The sequence below is a fragment of the Choloepus didactylus genome, chromosome 14, assembly GCF_015220235.1.
Source record: "Choloepus didactylus isolate mChoDid1 chromosome 14, mChoDid1.pri, whole genome shotgun sequence".
Taxonomy (NCBI): domain Eukaryota; kingdom Metazoa; phylum Chordata; class Mammalia; order Pilosa; family Megalonychidae; genus Choloepus; species Choloepus didactylus.
The window spans coordinates 61,781,152-61,799,189 of record NC_051320.1 but is presented as its reverse complement, the minus strand read 5'-3'; the positions used below and the strand labels follow the sequence as shown (position 1 = coordinate 61,799,189).

Sequence of the window (18,038 nt, the reverse complement as noted above, 5' to 3'; positions counted from 1 at the left end):
AGTCTTCAACTCAGCCGTAATGAATTATTTCCTGATTACCCAGATGGAATTTAAACAGCATTTTTTTTTTCTGGACTGGGTAGAACAACATACTAAACACTGGTACCAAAGGTGACTGGTGTTTATTTAGTTATTTCATTTGACATGTTCTGCTGCATGTGATGAGCAGTAAAACTTCTTGTGAGTTATAAAGTTTGAAAGGTTGTTGAACTGGATATCACAAAGCCGGCAATATTTCCCACTGGTTGGAGCCTGGGTGGAACCATTCACACCTTTTGCTAAACTAGACAACTGTTCCTCTGCTGAGGGAATTCCTGGTGAGACATTCTCATTTGCAACTAGTGGGTTCTCAGAGATCCAAGAGGGAGATTTGTGCCCATCTTCGTGCTGAGGATTCTGGGAAATGTTCTCTTGCTGTGGGTTGGTGGCAGGTCTCTCATCTTGTTTCAGTCCACCGTTAACTATTACCATGCCTCTATTTTTAGGTAACAATGGCAGAGAATCTTTCTTCTGCACGGCACATCCATTGGAGGAAGCCTGGCCCTTAGGAGATTCATTATCGGCATTTGTGCTTTGATCCATGTCGGTGTTATGAATGACAAGAGAACCGGAAATATAATCACTTGGCTTTATTCCATAATATGGAGAAAGCTGGTCGGCTCCTTTCACTTTCTTTATTGCTCCAGGGTAAAGACATTGTGGAAGAAACAAATGTTTGTTTTCTTCTTTTGTAGCGATGAGCTGAGCAGCTTCACTAAAGACTTTCAGGCCTTGCAGGGTTGCTAAGTGGGATGAAAATAAGTTTCCATTGGGGGAAGGCTGCTTCAGATTCCCATTTTTCTCACATTTTATTATGCTTCTTTCATAGCTGACATCAGGGCTGTTGCGTTCACTTTCTGGATTCGGAAACACTTTGCCATCGAGTTGACTCAGGTCATTACGCTGATGTGCAGTGACTGGGCAAAAATTCTGCTTGTGGGCCAGGTAGTTTTCTACCTTGTTGAAACTGATTTTACACACAGTGCACTCATGGTAGTCCAGCAGCCTTTTCGGAGATGTGGTTGTCCGCTCAGACTGAGATAAACACTTTTTACTGAGATCTATGGGCACATCCATCTCTAAGCAGGAAACACTGGAATGAGTAGTGTCACATTTGGAAACTGGAACACATTTGTTGATCGTCAGAGATGTTTCCAAGTGCTTTGAGACAATTCCTGGGAAGATATCACATCTTGGATGGTAGCACTCTCCTAGCCCTTCTGTGGGTTCTTGAGTGGAGGTACAAGGATTGCTGAGGTTGGCTACATCAAGAAATCGCTGTTGGACCAGTGCAGGCCTTTGCTCCTGTTCAGGTAGGCACATCTCATACATCTTTCTTCGCTTGCGTGTGCGCATGGTTCTCTGCATGGCAGGCACTTTGTTGGAAGCAGACCTCTTTAGCGGAGGGTCGTGGCGTGTAGCACAGTAATACTGTTTGTGGACCATGTATGTTTCATGCCTGCTGAAAGTAATGTTGCAAGCTTCACAGGTAGTCTTATTTGGGTCACTTTCCCCATCCACTAAGGGGACATTAGGATTTTTCACATCAACGGGTTTTCCATTAATTTTATCATCGTTGCTATTAGAGGTGGAGAGCTTCTTAGCTTGAGTGGAGAATTCCTTGTCATGGCCCTTCCCATTTGGTCCAATTAAATCTAAAACTGTGGAAGAATTGATGCAGGATGTTTGAAGAAGTGGATTCTCAGGGTCAGAGGCATGAGCAGCAGGGTTGAGAAGGTTTATGGAGGTTTGGCCAGGGTTAGGACTCACGGCCTCAGGCATCTTTTCTGAAACACCAGGGAACTCTGGAGACTTGGCAATCTGCTGCCATCGGCTACTGCAATAATGTTTTTTGTGCACTAGGTAATTATCCAAATTATTGAATGTTATGTTACACTCAAAACAAGTAGCCCCCTTGGGCATCAAGGGACTGTAAATGACCGGAGGATAGCTACTGCTTCCATGCCTCAGTCGCCGATGCACCAGTTCAGACATCTTGGCTAAGATCTCTGAAGCCTGAGGGACCATTGTGATATCTTGGGGAAAAGCAAACTGAGATAAGAAAGGGCCCACAGGGAAAGAAGGCCCGATATTAGGCTGAACTGGAGAGGAGGCAAGTCTTGGGCTGGAGGGCTCCGACTTTATTTTCGTGTATGAAAAGCTTTGTTTATTTGCTGTAGGCTGTATCTCTGGTCTCTGGTTAGTGAGAAAAAGCTGCGTCTTTTTCTCACACTTGTCCAGCTCTGTGTCGGAGCTTGCATCTTTAGTCTGCATGGGCTTTTGGGTCTGGGGAAGTTCGTTCCTGGTTAACAAGTCTGTGGCTGGTTGTAAGTTGTCTTCGGTTCCGCTTGGAGAGTGTTCCACATCACTTTCTCTGGGAATTTTGCTGCCAGGGACATGGAGCTCCTGGTGCTGCAATAACTCCCTCTGAGTCTGGAAGCCGAAGTGGCAGTGATTACATCGGAAGGCAGCTTGAGTGAGATGGGAGAACAGGTGTTGGTGAAAGTTGATCACTGAGTCAGCAGTGTAGCTGCAAATGGTGCATTTTAGACTAGCTCCAGGGGGGAGGAATTCTTCCATTTTCACTCCTACAGAGACATACAAAACAAGAATTCTGAGAACCATACCTGTTGGTACAAGAACCTTTACCTAAAGACATTTAGTTAGTGTCTTTAACCTAGCAGGAATGAATTAAAAATCTTCAAAGCCTCAATTGTTGTATTAACTTATTTCTGCGACATGCTTTGCCAAAAACATCTGATTGAACTTTCTAGTTTCCAAAGCACTCTCATGTCTATTATCTCATTCCCATGGGATAGGTGCCGCTGTCCCCTTTTTATAGGTCAGGAAAGAAATTCAGGTGGATAAAGGAATTGATCATGGTGATAAAGTTATTAGCTGACAGTCAGGCCTAAACTTCAGATTTTATAATCTCTAATCCACTGACCTTCCTACTACACTATGCTCTACCTTAGGAAAAAATGGGCTTCCTTAAAATTGCTATTGAAAACTTGTGTAAGAATGAAATCACTTTTGGTACAGTAGTTAAGGTCTTTATTCAAAAGATTCCAAATAGGAACCATTTTGTAATTAATACTTATCTTTCCCTAATTTATCTTTGGGATGAACCTAGAATTTTATTTATCTTTTGCCTAACATGGTTTATTTCTATCCAGTGCTGATATGCAGCTAGATGGTGACAGTATATTAGTACAGTTGGTTAGGACCAATATCCATGCTGATTTGTAGCCTTTTGCTAGCCAATTATAAAACATTTAAAACAAATCTGGACCCCATTAGTTGGCATATGGTTAAATCAGGCTTGGCTCATTCTTTCTGCACTCTAGACTAAAATGAGAATTGTCTTTTATACTTATAAGCTGAAAATGTGGCCTAGATAGCCAATCTTTTATTGATGAAAGGGGACTTCTTTTCACTGTCTCTATTTCTCCTTAACTAATCCCATACTCATTTTCAGTTTAGCTGAAAGGTCCCCTCCGTCTCTGTTCTTTCAGTTTTGTGCATAACTTCACTCACCATCTGGGATAACCAACCTGTTCCACTGTTTTATACCTTACATGAAGACAGCTCATTTATAGGAAAAGAAAGGATGAGCAGAAAGAAAATTGCCTATTTTTATGTGTTCAAAGATAAAAGCTTGCACTGTACTAGCATGTTTGGAGCTTGCTTAGAGAAGGGTCTTTTTTAACCTGCCATCTATTTAAGTTTTTTGATCATTCAACCCAGGCAAAAACAGCTTAAGGAATTCACACAGAGGTGTCTTGAAAATGTTTATATTATAGATGCTAAAGCACAATGATTCCAAGCCCTGGTTTGCCCAATCCAAGAATGCCCCCCAAATATTTAAAATTAATACAACTCCGTACATTTGCCTACTTTTAAAAAAAATGTGTAAGGTAGAATGTTATGTGATGAAAATAACAATAGTTGGACTCCAAAATAAGTGGGAATACTTGCCACCTTGCTATTATGGGTGGGCCTTTTTAAAAAAAGCTTATTTTTTCTCCAACCTATTTTTTTCTTAAGGAATTAAAAGATATAGTATAATTAGTTTTGTGTAATAAAACCAAATATGCTGTTGTGATGCATACTTTGGAAGTCAAGAACATTTTGTAGATCTTTATTTAAAAGTTAATTTCTCTCAAATGTCATTTTAATTGGGTCTACAAAATAATAGCTTTGTTTCAATTCCACAAATACTTTTTTATGTACCTACTATTTCTTCCCTACCATGGTGTGAAACACTGTGGTCAGTTTCTAAAGATCACCTGAAACATAAATCAAGGGAATATTAATGACAATGTATAAAGGGCACTGAGACTTTCTAAAATGACACTGTTTTACCTTTGCTGAAAAAAATTGATTTGGTCTGTAGTCTGAACACTGTAATTGTTAGAAAAGAATTCAGACCCAAGTCTTTTGAGTAGAATATAGTTACTATAAATGATGCAAGATAACATAAGCTGGCCCGGGCAGTTAGATTTTGATTTTATATAGAGAGATGGATGGATAGATGGATACGCAAAATTATGTCTCCTGGAGACCAGAAGAAACAAGGGACCACTTACCACTGTGTGAACTCAGGTGCATTTCGAGCGCTCGAGCATTTGAAAAGCTCTTGGTACACTGTGGGAAGGGGCACAGGCTGGAAATCTGATGAGTATTGTCTTCATTTTCTTCTGACACTGGAGTGGCTTCTCTTTGCCTCCCACTGCAATAATACATCAAATGGGCTTGCAGATTCCGCTCACTCCGATACCAGATGCCACAGGATTTGCAAGGGAATATATCCTCTGCAGGCAAAAACACAGGGACACATTAGCTGCTGTCCATTTGGAGCCAACCATGGGTAAAGTAGCATTTAGTTTAACTGTTCTCAGCGTCTGCTCTCAGGTTCTGAATTAGGCAATCAGACAGTGCTGAGTGCAGCCTTGGGTGCTGTTCCACAGCACAGAACTAGGCATTTGAAGAAATATTACACCCAATGCAATTTAACTCCCCACAGATTCTTTATAAAGTGGCACTGGGGAAGACTCCAACATTAAAAGCACAAAAGTTATATATGTTAAATTGCATTTGTGATTTAGAAAAAAATATGCATTTTTAAATAGCAATGTAATTTTGGCTTATCTGATTGATTAAAAGGTAAGGATCTAATGGCTGAACTAAAGTTAGCTCTGAGGCCAATTCCTGACATCATCTGTTCATTTAAGAAATTAATTACAGAGTGCCTAGTATGTGCCAGACCCTTTGCTAGGTTGTGTGTATAACAAAATGAAAGACCAAGCAGCTATCCCTAAGAAGCTTACAGTCTCCTGGGGTTGAGGAACAAATGATCAGACAGTTACATTAAAATGTGACGACTACTCTGATGGAGGCATCTGAGAGGTGCTTTGAGGACATGGAAAAGAGGTACTTACTAGGCTGGTGGCAAGGATGGATGAGAGAGGGAAATTAGAGAAAGGATTATAGGGAAGATGATGGCATGCCTGGCAGAGTTGTGAAGGATGACACTAAGCTAGTCAGGTGGAGAAGAAAGGGTTCAGTCATCCTGACCAAAGGAGAAGCCATGGGAGCCTGAGAGGGCCAGGATGAAGGACTGGGGGACTGCTCTGTTACGCTGAGGCAGGGAGCATGATAGGGGCCAGAAAGAGATGAGGTCGGGGGAAGCAGGGATAGACCACGAGAGATCTGTAAGCTCAGTTAAGAAGTTTGGATTCTGTCTCAATGATGATGGAGAATCATCAAATCATTTTAAGAAAGAGACAGGCAAGTCAATATTTTGAAATCCTAATAGTGGAGTCCAGTTTTGAAGATAATGAATGGAAGAATGACTTCTGATTGAAGTAATCTAATTGAAATATGAGAGGGTTTGAATTGTATATAATAGTCGTGTAATATTTATCAAGTGGTACAGTAGTACGTACTTTTCATGTATTCACTTGTGGGAAAGTTCTCCATGTGTTTTGAATTTTTATCCCCCTCATCCATTTATAAAGAGGTTGAGCAACTTGCCCATGAGTGGTTGAACTGGGATTGGAACCTAAACTTAAACACTCTTCCATAATGCCTTAGTGGCAAGGGTAAAGGAGTTGGAAAGCTTATATTAGGGAAGTAGAACTGACTAGATGTGATGACCCATATTTTGCAATTAGATGCTTAAGCAGATGGCAAGGGTCCTACTTGGTCCCTTGGCTTCTAGTTAGCATTTCTGAGTAAGTGGCAATTTCATTCATTGCTACAGGCAACAGAAGATGGAGAAATGATGAGTTCAAGCTGGGCCACATGTAGGGTAACCAAACCTGCTTTTGTTAGAGAAAGGGGGTGCCAGCAAGCAGGATACCTGGTTAACAATGGGACTATGGTCACATTAGATAAGGGTGTTTTCATGTTTCTGTAAGAAATACAGAGGAACATGGGAAAGTGACAATAAAGTTCCAAAACTTAGCAGGAACAGCTGGATTGGTGATTTGTGAATTATTAGTTTATAGGTGGTGGTGGAAACTCCTATAAGAGTGGATGGGGATGGCTCAGCGAGATTGTTTACAAGGGAAAGAGAAAAATAAGAATCATATCAAGGGAAAGAGAAAAAGAAGAATCATATTCTAGTGAATGAGATGTAAGAACAAGTACAATATAGAGATTCAAAATGAAATTTAATCTCAAAATTAAATATTACTAAAAAAACAAAAAATTAAATATTACTATTGTTTATTATTTAAATAAACAGTTCATTTAAGCAGGGTAAGGTTAACTAGTTAATGGATTTCAAAATGAAAATGTTTCTATGCTGAATTCTTTGATATTAATAGCTGTCTCTATGCAGAAGCTGTCCAAATATTATTGGAATTAACGTTCATATATTGGAGCTTCAAATAATGTAAGGTACTCTAGTATCCCTGGTAGCAAAATCTTTTTGTCTCAAATCCAAGTTGGGCCTATGTTATTTCAAGTTCGATATTTTCAGAATAAAGGTAAAAATTCAGTAAAGAATATTACCACTACTACTACTAATCGAATAATATTAGTTTGGGTTGGATGCACTGGGTCTTTCAGTACTTCCAGAAACACCCAAGAGTATCTTTAATAGAAAGGATGCCATTACAGCAAGAAAATAATTATTGTTGAATATTTTATTTTTTAAATATCAAGACAACTTTGCAGTCTCTAGATTTCGCTTCTGCATTCTTTAGTGTATCTCAGGGATTTTAAAGGATATTTTGGATTAAATGTAATTTTTTTTTACTTACAACTTTAGAATGTATTCTCCCCTCTTTAGATATGACAGCTATTTGTGTTTTCTCACTGAGCAGATAGAGGCAGACCTGGGACCCGTAGACCACTGATTTTCTGTCTTATAAAAGAGTCACTTTGTGTGTTCAAGGACTACAAGCTACGTTCAAGATTTATTTTAATAAAATATAATCACAAAAGTAAATTTCTCAGGGCATAATTAAAAATTTCCAATGCAAAACATTCTAAACTTATCTATACTTCCCTTCTTTCCTCCCTCACCCCTTCCATTTTTTTGCTATTAGCTGATGTTTTAAATTATCTAAGCTATGTTTCTATTATATGTCTAATCAATATTTGATTTCATATTCTTTATTTAAAATGTTTACCTTTCCTTAAAATTTTAAAAAACTCTATAGCCCTTAAAGAACACTAGAATTACTCTACTATGGAAGCATCAGTGAAAGATGTTGGGATTTTTATAGCTAAAGTAACCTTGAATACTGTTTAGGATGTGAGTTTTTTTGTGTGATACTCAGGAATTCTTTAAGCATTCTTTTCTCCCATGAGAAAAAGTGACACAAACACACATACTTAAAGTTAGAGAGAAGATAAAATGAAACCACAACACTGGAAGAAAAAAAGTTCACCCCTGGTTCACTAGACATTTTTTTCCTCTCCCATAAATACCCATTGCCTCTACAGACGCGGGCTGCAGTACTCAGCGCTTACTATTGACAATAGCTGTAGGCAAAATAGAAGCCATGGCAGCTTGCTGAGGAAGCAGCTGAATGGAGTCCAGCAGGCGTGCAGGGTACATCCCTTCTGTAAGAGTCATCTGACTGGCAGCTTGTAGCCTTGAGTCAAAATCCACCACAAAGGCAATTAGCTCTTCACCCTCAGAGATGGCCTTTGTAGTTGTGCACCAAAGCTGACCTCCTATTAAGAAGAAAAAAGAAAAATACAGAATTGACACAGAATGCTTCAGCCTACTGTGCACTGGAGTGATGTCAATAGTACCTTCTCATGTTTCTCACATCTGCCTCCACTGGGGTGGAGTGTTTGATCAAGACAATGGCCATTCTTCTCTTCTCCCCTATACAGAAAATTGTATTCTTTGCATTAGATGACCAGTAAAGAAACCAAGTGAAATAAGAAATAGACTTCTGTCAGTTGTTTGCTATCCGATGTTGGCCTGAACCATCAATCATGCTATGACATTGGTATAATGTCTAAGTACAAGCACTGCAAGGGTCCAACCACAGAGATTTATTCCTCATGAGCCTCTGCAGCTAGTTACTCTTTCTGTAGCTTATTTCATAAGTTATTTCTCTGTCTCTTCATTTCTCTCTCAAAATATTTTTATTCTATCAATACCAGATCCCCAGAATGACAAAACAAGTGAACAAAGGCTCTTCTAACCTAGAAAATTAAAATGAAATTCTGGGTAATTTTACTATTCTTAGGTCTGCTGCCCTTTTTTTTTTCTTTTGGCTGACTTATATAATATTCTTTATAATGTAGCTTCTTTATCTCCGTTTACCTTGATTGAACTTCCTAAAAGGAAGATATGCCAAAGATCCTTTTCAAAAAGGCTTATTTAAATAAAGATTTGTTTAAATGAAAAGAACCCTTTCTTCAAACACCAAGATACACTCTAGCTGTGAGCTTCAAATGATCACGTATGGGGCATTAAAAAGAAAATTAACTATGCAAAAACATCTTCTAATGTATTGGAATACGATAGGGAATGCTCATTTATTTAACATGTTTAGACAGGCAAAGCACTTATATTTCGTTATCTACACTCTCAGGCCTAGATATGTATCCTATATAGTTATGTCTGAAATAATGTGGCATACTTGATATGTTATAAAGCTTTTTTCTCATTGTGTATATATTGCAAGGCTGTATGTTATATTCATTAAGCAAGCAAAAATTGTACCCATTTTGATAAGTAATATTGCAGTTTATCTTTCACCATAACTGCCTTTTCAACTACACTTCATTTTTTTCACACTCAAAGAGATTATAGTTTTTAAACAACTTGTGGTAAAAATCTGGTGGAAGAGATAATAACAGCCTATGATACGGTACAGTTACACAAAAGAATCAGGACATTGTTTTAGAAACACTCAGACAATTCATTAAACCAGCTGATTAAGTTTTAAAGGTAAGCAAACAAAATATCATCAGTGACAGGTATATGTTTGGAAAAGTAAAGCTAAGATTACAGACCTCAGAGATGTGTGAAAGTTTTAAAGTAAAACACAAATATACTAAAATATTAGAAAAGTTTTTTTTCACTTTGACACTAATGTATCTGAGAACATACAAGTTTACCAAAGTTGAATAAAACAGATTCACTTTGACATTGATTTATTTATTTACAAATAATAGGAGCTAAACTGTATCATTGTAGAATCAGATGAAAGTTGAAAAATGCTAACCAGCGGTATTTCTGCTGGTGACAATTTTTCCCTCTGGAAGGCTTCTGCATTTGGCTGCTGTGCTCTCTCTGATGTGCATACAGATCCAAACTACTTACAGCTGTACACTAGGTAATCATTTGCACTTTATCTTTCCACTGGGATACAGTTTATTAAGTGAGTCTATGTAACAAAGGGGTGGAGAGGACAGGGCAAAGAACCACAGTTCAGTTTTGCTTTAAAGCATGACCTTTTGTAGTAACTGGATTTTCAGTGGTAAACGTCCCATTGTCAGTAAATCCAGCTATGGGTATCTTTCACAAAAGTATAAAAATGTTTGGATTCGGGAGTGTGCTGGAGTCAGCTGGTTCTGGATAACCAGGCAGAATGTTAAATTTTTAGGAATTTTGTGGGCTGGTTGATGTCACATTGGTAGCTTGAAATTGATCACAGTGAGAGCATTTATACCACAAAAGTCGACCGATACTACAAATTAGGAGCTTCTTCCCAGAAACCCTCTCCCTCCCTTCTTCCCCTCCAGCCCCAGAACTGGGTTTTAAACATTTACCTGTACACCACTAGTTAAAAGTATGCAAAATAAAGTTTAGCACAGGATAAGATGGTTTTGAATGTAAAGTAAAATCAGCTGCCTGGCTCACGGTGTGCACTTACTGTTTATTACTTGAGTGAATGAATGAACAACTCTTGAAATCAATTTTTTCCCCTAGAATATAGATCTCAGGGTATTGAGTAAACTGAAGGGGTAGGAAATGTTACGGGGTGTGTGTGTGTGCGTGCGCATTTGGAAGCTGCTGTACTAGTCCAATTGTGAGAAGTGAAATTGTGATGGAGAAAGGGGCCAGGTTCAAAGACACGGCTGAAAGCTATTGAGAATGACACGGGAGGTCTCTGGCTTGAGAAACGAGATGATTATGACGCCATTGATTAGGCAGTAATGCTGGCATATTGTTTTAGTTTGCTAATGCTGCGGAATGCAAAACACCAGAGATGGATAGGCTTTTATAAAAACGGGGGTTTATTTTGCTACACAGTTACAGTCTTAAGGCCATAAAGTGTCCAAGGTAACACATCAGTAATCAGGTACATTCACTGGAGGATGGCAAATGGCGTCCGGGAAACCTCTGTTAGCTGGGAAGGCACGTGGCTGGTGTCTGCTCCAAAGTTCTGGTTTCAAAATGGCTTTCTCCTGGGATGTTCCTCTCTAGCAAGCTTGCTCCTCTCCAAACACTTGGGTGAGTGCTCCAACACATCCACACATTGGGGAGACCACCTTCTTGGCCCCACCCTCCTCAAACCTTGGGGCAGCTCCCGGATTCCCTTCCATCTCCGGGGCACACGCTCAAATCTGTTCTAGTTTGCTAATGCTGCAGAATGCAAAACACCAGAGATGGATAGGCTTTTATAAAATGGGGGTTTATTTCACTACATAGTTACAGTCTTAAGGCCACAAAACGTCCAAGGTAACACATCAGAAATCGGGTACCTTCACTGGAGACGGCCAATGGCGTCCGGAAAACCTCTGTTAGCTGGGAAGGCAGCCGGCGTCTGCTCCAAAGCTCTGGCCTCAAAACGGCTCTCTCCCAGGATGTTCCTCTCTAGCAAGCTTGCTCCTCTTAAAAACGTCACTCATAGCTGCACTCCCTTTAGTCTCTTTGAGTCAGCATGTTTTATATGGCTCCACTGATCAAGGCCCACCCTGAATGGGTGGGGTCACGCCTCCATGGGAGTATCCCACCAAAGTCACCACCCATAGCTGGGTGGGGCACATTCCAAGCAAATCTAACCAGCACCAAAACGTCTGTCCCACAAGACCACAAAGATAATGGCATTTGGGGGACACAATACATTCAAACTGGCACACATATTTACCACAGATAATAGCAACAGTTGGAATCAATTAGCACCTTCTTTGGGCAAGGGAGATGAGGTGATTTATGTACTTAACCTATTTTAATCCTCCCCACAATTCTATGAGGTAGGTAATATTTCCTCCTATTAGAGTTGAGAAAATGGAAGTTTGGAGAGGTTAACTAACTTGCCCAAAGCCACACAGGTGGTAAGCAGCAGAATCATGGTTTAGATTTCTGTCTGTCCAACCCTGTTTTGGTTTGTTAAAGCTACTGGAATGTAATATACCAGAAATGAACTCATTGGCTTTTACAATGGGAATTTATTAGCTTACAAATTTATAGTTTTAAGGCCATGAAAATGTCCAAATTAAGGTATCAACAGGATGGATACCTTCTCTGAAGAAAGGCTGCTGGATCTGGGGTTCCTCTGTTAGATAGCAAGGCACCTTGCTGGCGTCTGCTGGTCCTTCTCCCCAGGGCTTCATTGCTTTCAGCTTCTGGTGCCAGTGGCATCCTCTCTGAGCTTCTGTGGGTCCTCTCAGCACCTCCATGGCCTTTCTCTCCAAGTTCTCTGGGTGTTTCTCTCTGAGCTCTCTTGGCTTTTTTCTCTATTTTCCTCATAAAGGACTACAGTAAATGATTAAGACCCACCTTGAATTGGGTGACTCACATCTCAATATAAACAACCTAATCAAAAAGTGCCATCCACAATAGGTCTGCACCTACAAGAATAGATTAAAATAATATGGTCTTTTCTGGGGTATAAAAGATTCAAACCAGCACAAACCCCAAAGCCTAAGTGTGCATATGAGTGTGTATGTGTGTAATTCTTTTTGAAAATGTTAAGTTTGAGTTATCTGAGAGTCTTCTGGGTGGAAGCAGATGGCAGACGGAGAAGACATTCAAGCTACAAAAAATAATAATTTGGAAATCATCAGAACATTTTAAATGAATGTGGATGCTTTTTGTACTGATGTGGTCACTCAGGGACAGTTTTGAGCAAAGGTAAAAACAAAACAAAACAAAACAAAAAACAGACCAAAGACTGAAAAGATTGAAATTTGGGGAATCTCAATCTTTGTAAGATGTGAGCAGGTGAGATGCGATCATTGAAAGATACAGAGAACATATATTTGGAGAAGTTAGAGAGAAACCAAGAGAATGGTACCTTGAAAGTCAAGGGTTTGCTCTCTGAAACATTTGGCTGAGTTTTTTTAGAGAGGGAATTTAGGGTATTCAACTTGATGGAGTCATCTACAGGGAGAGATAATCTGGCTAACTACTGTAAAGTAGTTTCAATGACAGATTCTAAGAATAATTGCTAGGGGATATATAACCTCATTCAGAGAGAGTATAGTGTGGTGGTTAAGGTTGTGGACAATGGAACCAGACTGAGTGCAAATCTTGGCTCTGCAACTTACTGACTATGCAACTTTGAACCTGTCACCTACTATATATCAGTTTCCTCACCCTTGCAACTGGGAACAAACATAAAAATACCAATCTCAAAGTGTTGTTATGAGGATTAAATGAGCTAACATGTAAGAAAGTTTAAAAACAGCACCTGGCATATAGGAAGTGCCATATAATCGTTCACCATTATCCTTTTGGTTTAGTCAAGTTGGTGCTATTATTTTCATTTCTCACTGTTCTGTTAAATCCAAGAGGAAAGAAAATTCACCAGCAAGAAAAGACAAATTTATGAATTCACTGGTGGCAGCTAACTCATTCCAGAAAAGACGACTAAGGCTGCATCAGTTTGTGGATCACATATTGTATCTTAACCAGTCAGAAATAGAAATAATTTCTAGCAATCTGCTGGTGCTGAGAAGGAGGGAGAATCTGTTCCTATGCTACTGGTTTTAGAGGTAGGGTAAATATGGCCAACTCTAATTTATACTGGTGGTTCCAATTATGTGGAAGTATTCATCTTGATAAAGAAGCAATCTAGGTTCATGAAAATGCTATGTTATGCTGATACTGAGCTGTTTTGTTGTCTTGCACTGACTGGTAGACCTCATGTTCAAGTGAATCACCCTACAGTATTACATTTGGCTTTAAAATAAGAGCACCATTTTGTTTTGTTTTGTTTTGTTAATTTAAAAACATCCATTATGAATCTACAACATTTGAACATTTGGATACCAACATTTTGAGTTATAGCCAAAGAAAGAAATACAATGTTTAAAAGCTTTTGGTATGAGATGATTTTTAAAAAGTGCAAGGTCTCCCTGTGCTGGTTTGAATGTATTATGGCCCCCAAAACGCCATTACTTTGATGTACTCTTGTGTTGGTGGACATGTTAGTATTGATTAGATTGTAATTCTTTGAGTGTTTCCACGGAGATGCGACCCACCCAACTGTGGGTGATAACTCTGATTGGATGATTTCCATGGAGGTGTGGCCTCACCCATTCAGCATGGGCCTTGATTAGTTTACTGGAGCACCATATAAGCTCAGACAGAAGGAGCGAGCTTGCTACAGCCAAGAGGGATGCTTTGAAGAATGCACAGTTGCTGAGAGAGTATCTGCAGATGAGAGAGAGTTTGAAGAAGGCCGTTGAAAGCAGACTCTTGCTCCGGAGAAGCTGAGAGTGGATAAACACCCCAAGAACAACAGAGAGTGACATTTTTGAGGAACTGCAGCCTAGAGAGGAACATCCTAGTAGAAAGCCATTTTGAAACCAGAACTTTGGAACAGATGCCAGCCACGTGCCTTCCCAGCTAACAGAGGTTTTCTGGACACCATTGGTCATACCTCCAGTGAAGGTATCTGATTGTTGATGACTTACCTTGGACACTTTATGGCCTTAAGACTGTAACTTTGTAACCAAATAAACCCCCTTTATAAAAGCCAATCCATTTCTGGTGTTTTGCATTCTGGCAGCACTAGCAAACTAGAACACTCCCCCTTCTCATTTTCCTAGCAAAGCTACTTTAACAAACTGCTACTTGATGGCCATTCCGGGAGCAAGAAGTTGCTACTGAGATGGAGCTTCCTTTCTGTGGCCACATTATTTTTATTTGAGTGAATTTTGGATGCCTGTGTAGATCTGAACATTTTGAGTGTTTTAGCTCCTGGTCACATTGTTGATGTGGGTGTCTTCCTATGTTTTGAGTGTCAGTAGAGTTCAGCTGCATTGTTCCTATCAAGCCTCTCTGCATATGAAATTTCAGGAATCCAAAAGGATGTTTTCTGAGGCTTTCATATATGGTTATACTTTATGTCCCCAGGTTTAAAACAAGTGAATTTTCAATATATTAATCCACACTAATGGTGTATTAATATGAAAGCAAGTAGAATTATGTAAAGGTATTAGGCATACATATGGCAAAATAGTACATGATTAATTGATAAAATTCTTCTTTCTTTGCACAGCCACTCAAGGGCAAATGACCTTGCTTTAAAGGAATATATGCTCATAATAAAGCATAGCTGGCACCTGAAAACACTAAAAATTTGCTTGTCCATAGTTCAAAGATGATCTTTGACTGGTGGGAAAAAAACTTTGATTCTAGTCCTGCTTGATTATTAGTCACTGTGTGATCTTGTAAAATTAATTTACCTACATCATATAAATAACAGCCTTAGGCTAATGGTTTAGTTTCCCAGATGCAAAAACAAATACCATGCAATGGGTTGGCTTAAACAATGGGAATTTATTGGCTCACAGTTTTGAGGCTGGGAGAAATCCAAAACTGAGGTATCAGCAAGGTAATGTTTTCTTCTGTAAGACTGTGGCATTCTGGGGCTGGTTGCTGGTGATCCTTGGTCCTTGGCTTTTCTGTCACATCATGGTATCCTCTTTCTCTTTGGGGTTCTGCTGACTTCCAATTTCTGTTCCTCCATGTGGCTTTTTTTTTTCCCTATCTGAATTTTACTCTGATTATACAGGATTCCAGTAATCTGGATTAAAGTCCAAGGTGATTCCGTTGGCTACAATTGAACTAGAGTAACATTTTGAAGAGATCTTATTTACAATGGGTTCATACCCATAGGAATGGATTAAGATGAAGAACACTTTTTTCCGGGGTACATAATTCAATCTGCCACAATGAGATACCATCTAAATTATCATCATCCGTTTGTGAACAACTTCTTTATATGCTCCTGTGCACTGGCACTGTGCTAAATGTTTTGCAGGCATTATCTTATTGATTTCTCTCAAGAACCAATGAGGGGTCTTTAATTTATTCCCATTTTACTGTGAAATACTGAGGCTGGAAGTGTAATTAAGTTGTTCAAGGTCACACAGCTAGAGGGGAATTGGAAAGGAGATATAGGAAGTGGGACTTGAAAAAGGCAATTTGGCTCTAGATTCTGTATGAAAACCAGGTGTCCAAGTCACAGCACCACCTGGTCTTCACTCTATAACTACATTGCACCTTACCTTGATTACTCAGTTTGAATAATTAGCAAAGGTATTTCTCTGAAGCAGAAATAAGGTGGTTCATTTTATGAAACAGTGTCAAACAGATTACACAGTGATGAGATAAAGTCTCTAGATGCATAGCTACAAGCTGGAGAACTATGTCTATATTTGTGATGTGGAAAAGACTTTAGGTTATCTTCTAACTTAGCTAATAAATAATAGTAATAGCTAACATTTACAAAATAGGTAGTGCTCTAAGCACTTTACCTATATTAAACTAATTTCTAATGTGAAATAAAAATATAGGGTTTACCAAGTTTCCCATTTAAATTGTAAATTGAGCAGGACACTAAAAGGGAAATCAAAACTACATAATCATAGCTGGCAATCTTGACTATACAGTACATTCACCTGGCCAGCTTTTAATTAACAATGATTCCTGAGCCCTACCCCAGACATTATTAAATCAAACTCTCTGGCAGTGACGTTCAGTCATCAGTATTATTTAGAAGTTCTCCAGAGGGTTTAATGTGCCTCTAGGGTTAAGAATCACTGGCATAGGGGAATATTTAGTTTTTAAAAAGTAGAAAGAGTGAGGATCTGTGGTGGATTGATTTATGTACCCCAGTTTGAACATGTTCTTGGACCACATTCTGGTGGGTGTGGACCCATTGTAAATAAGATCTCTTCAAGATGTCGATTCAATTAATGTGTGGCCCAAATGGATTAGAAGAGTGAAAGTCAGACAGAGAGAAGCCACAGGTACCAGCCAGATGCTAGAAGTCAACAGAACCCAGAAGAGAAATGAAAAAACTGCCATGTGCAATTGCCATGTGACAGGAATGCCAAGGAAAAAGGACTGCCATCAGCCAGCCCCAGAAAGCCACAGTCCTCTGGAAGAAAGCACTGCTTCACTGATGCCTCAATTTTGGACTTCTCCTGGCCTCAAAACCATGAGCCAATAAATCTCTGTTGTATAAGACAAAACAAATGCCATACAATAGGTTATCAGCTAGGAAACTAAAACAGGATCTATGAACACAAAAGTATCTTGGTGATCAAATGTTTCATAGAAGTATTCAGGCAATTCATTAGAGACCTGTCCATTTGAAACTCAGAAAACCTGAAACTCACACATCTAAAAATAGTTTTGAATTCCCCCTTTCCTCTTGATATTTGAAGAATGTGGCAATGAGGAATGAAATGGTCTAGAAAGGGGGAGGGGTGGTAAATATAGGGGGTAAAAAACGGATGTAATGACTCAACATCAACATTCAAACTAAATAAGCCAATTACAAACTAAATTTTAAAATATTATTTGGTTTTACAATATTTAATTCCTTATTATTTCAAAACTATGTAACTTATGATTAGGAATAATCAATAATATTGCATCCCCCAAACTGCAGAAATATCATATTGTGCAAACCAGAGCAAAGAATCACATTCCTATTGCTTGCGCAAGAACTCTTTATCAAATGACATCAGGCACCGAAGCAGCTATCTGATACCGTCCTTGCTTCCACCAAATGGAAAGGTTATTTTAGGAGTCTCTCTTTGTCTGCCTCGTATGCTGCAAACACAGTCACTCTCCCCAGTTTCCACACCTAAACCCCACTACACAAAAGACAAACCGTCAAGTTTCCACAGAAAATACTAACTACTAAGGCCTTGACGCTCTTGAAAAATCATGCAGTTGCTGTTCTAAGTAATGTTTATGATCAAGGTTCTTGTACAAACAGATACAATTCCTAACAGGAAGCTTATAAATTTTTCTCATAATTGCTGTCAAAACTGCAGTGAAGTGTACTACAAGTTTTGATAATAAAGAATAAAATCACAGTTCAAACTTGATTATATTTTGGAAATTCATGCTGCTCTTACTAGAGGCAGTGGCCTTAACTATCTCCCCATCCTGCCAAATTTTTCACTTGCACTTTTTATTATTTATGAAATCAGTGTCTGCACAATGTCATGTAGACCTCTGCTGATAAACTCTAATTAAGATTAAGACAAGCCTTTTGGAAAGGATCCCATCATTAGCAAACATGATAAACACAAAAATACTCCCT

General features: G+C 39.0%; 1 protein-coding gene across 3 annotated transcripts in view; it reads right to left on the bottom strand.

Moving 5' to 3' along the window:
- Positions 1-71: 71 nt before the first annotated feature.
- ZFPM2 (zinc finger protein, FOG family member 2) overlaps positions 72-18,038 on the bottom strand; it is a 491,022-nt gene continuing 473,055 nt past the window's right edge. For all 3 annotated transcript variants that reach the window (XM_037802802.1, XM_037802803.1, XM_037802804.1), the window contains 3 exons: positions 8,026-8,232; positions 4,629-4,853; positions 72-2,627 (listed from right to left, as the gene is read on the bottom strand). In XM_037802802.1, coding sequence (XP_037658730.1) covers positions 136-2,627; positions 4,629-4,853; positions 8,026-8,232 — 2,924 coding nt within the window. In that variant the 3' untranslated portion in view covers positions 72-135. The remainder of the gene's footprint in view (positions 2,628-4,628; positions 4,854-8,025; positions 8,233-18,038) is intronic.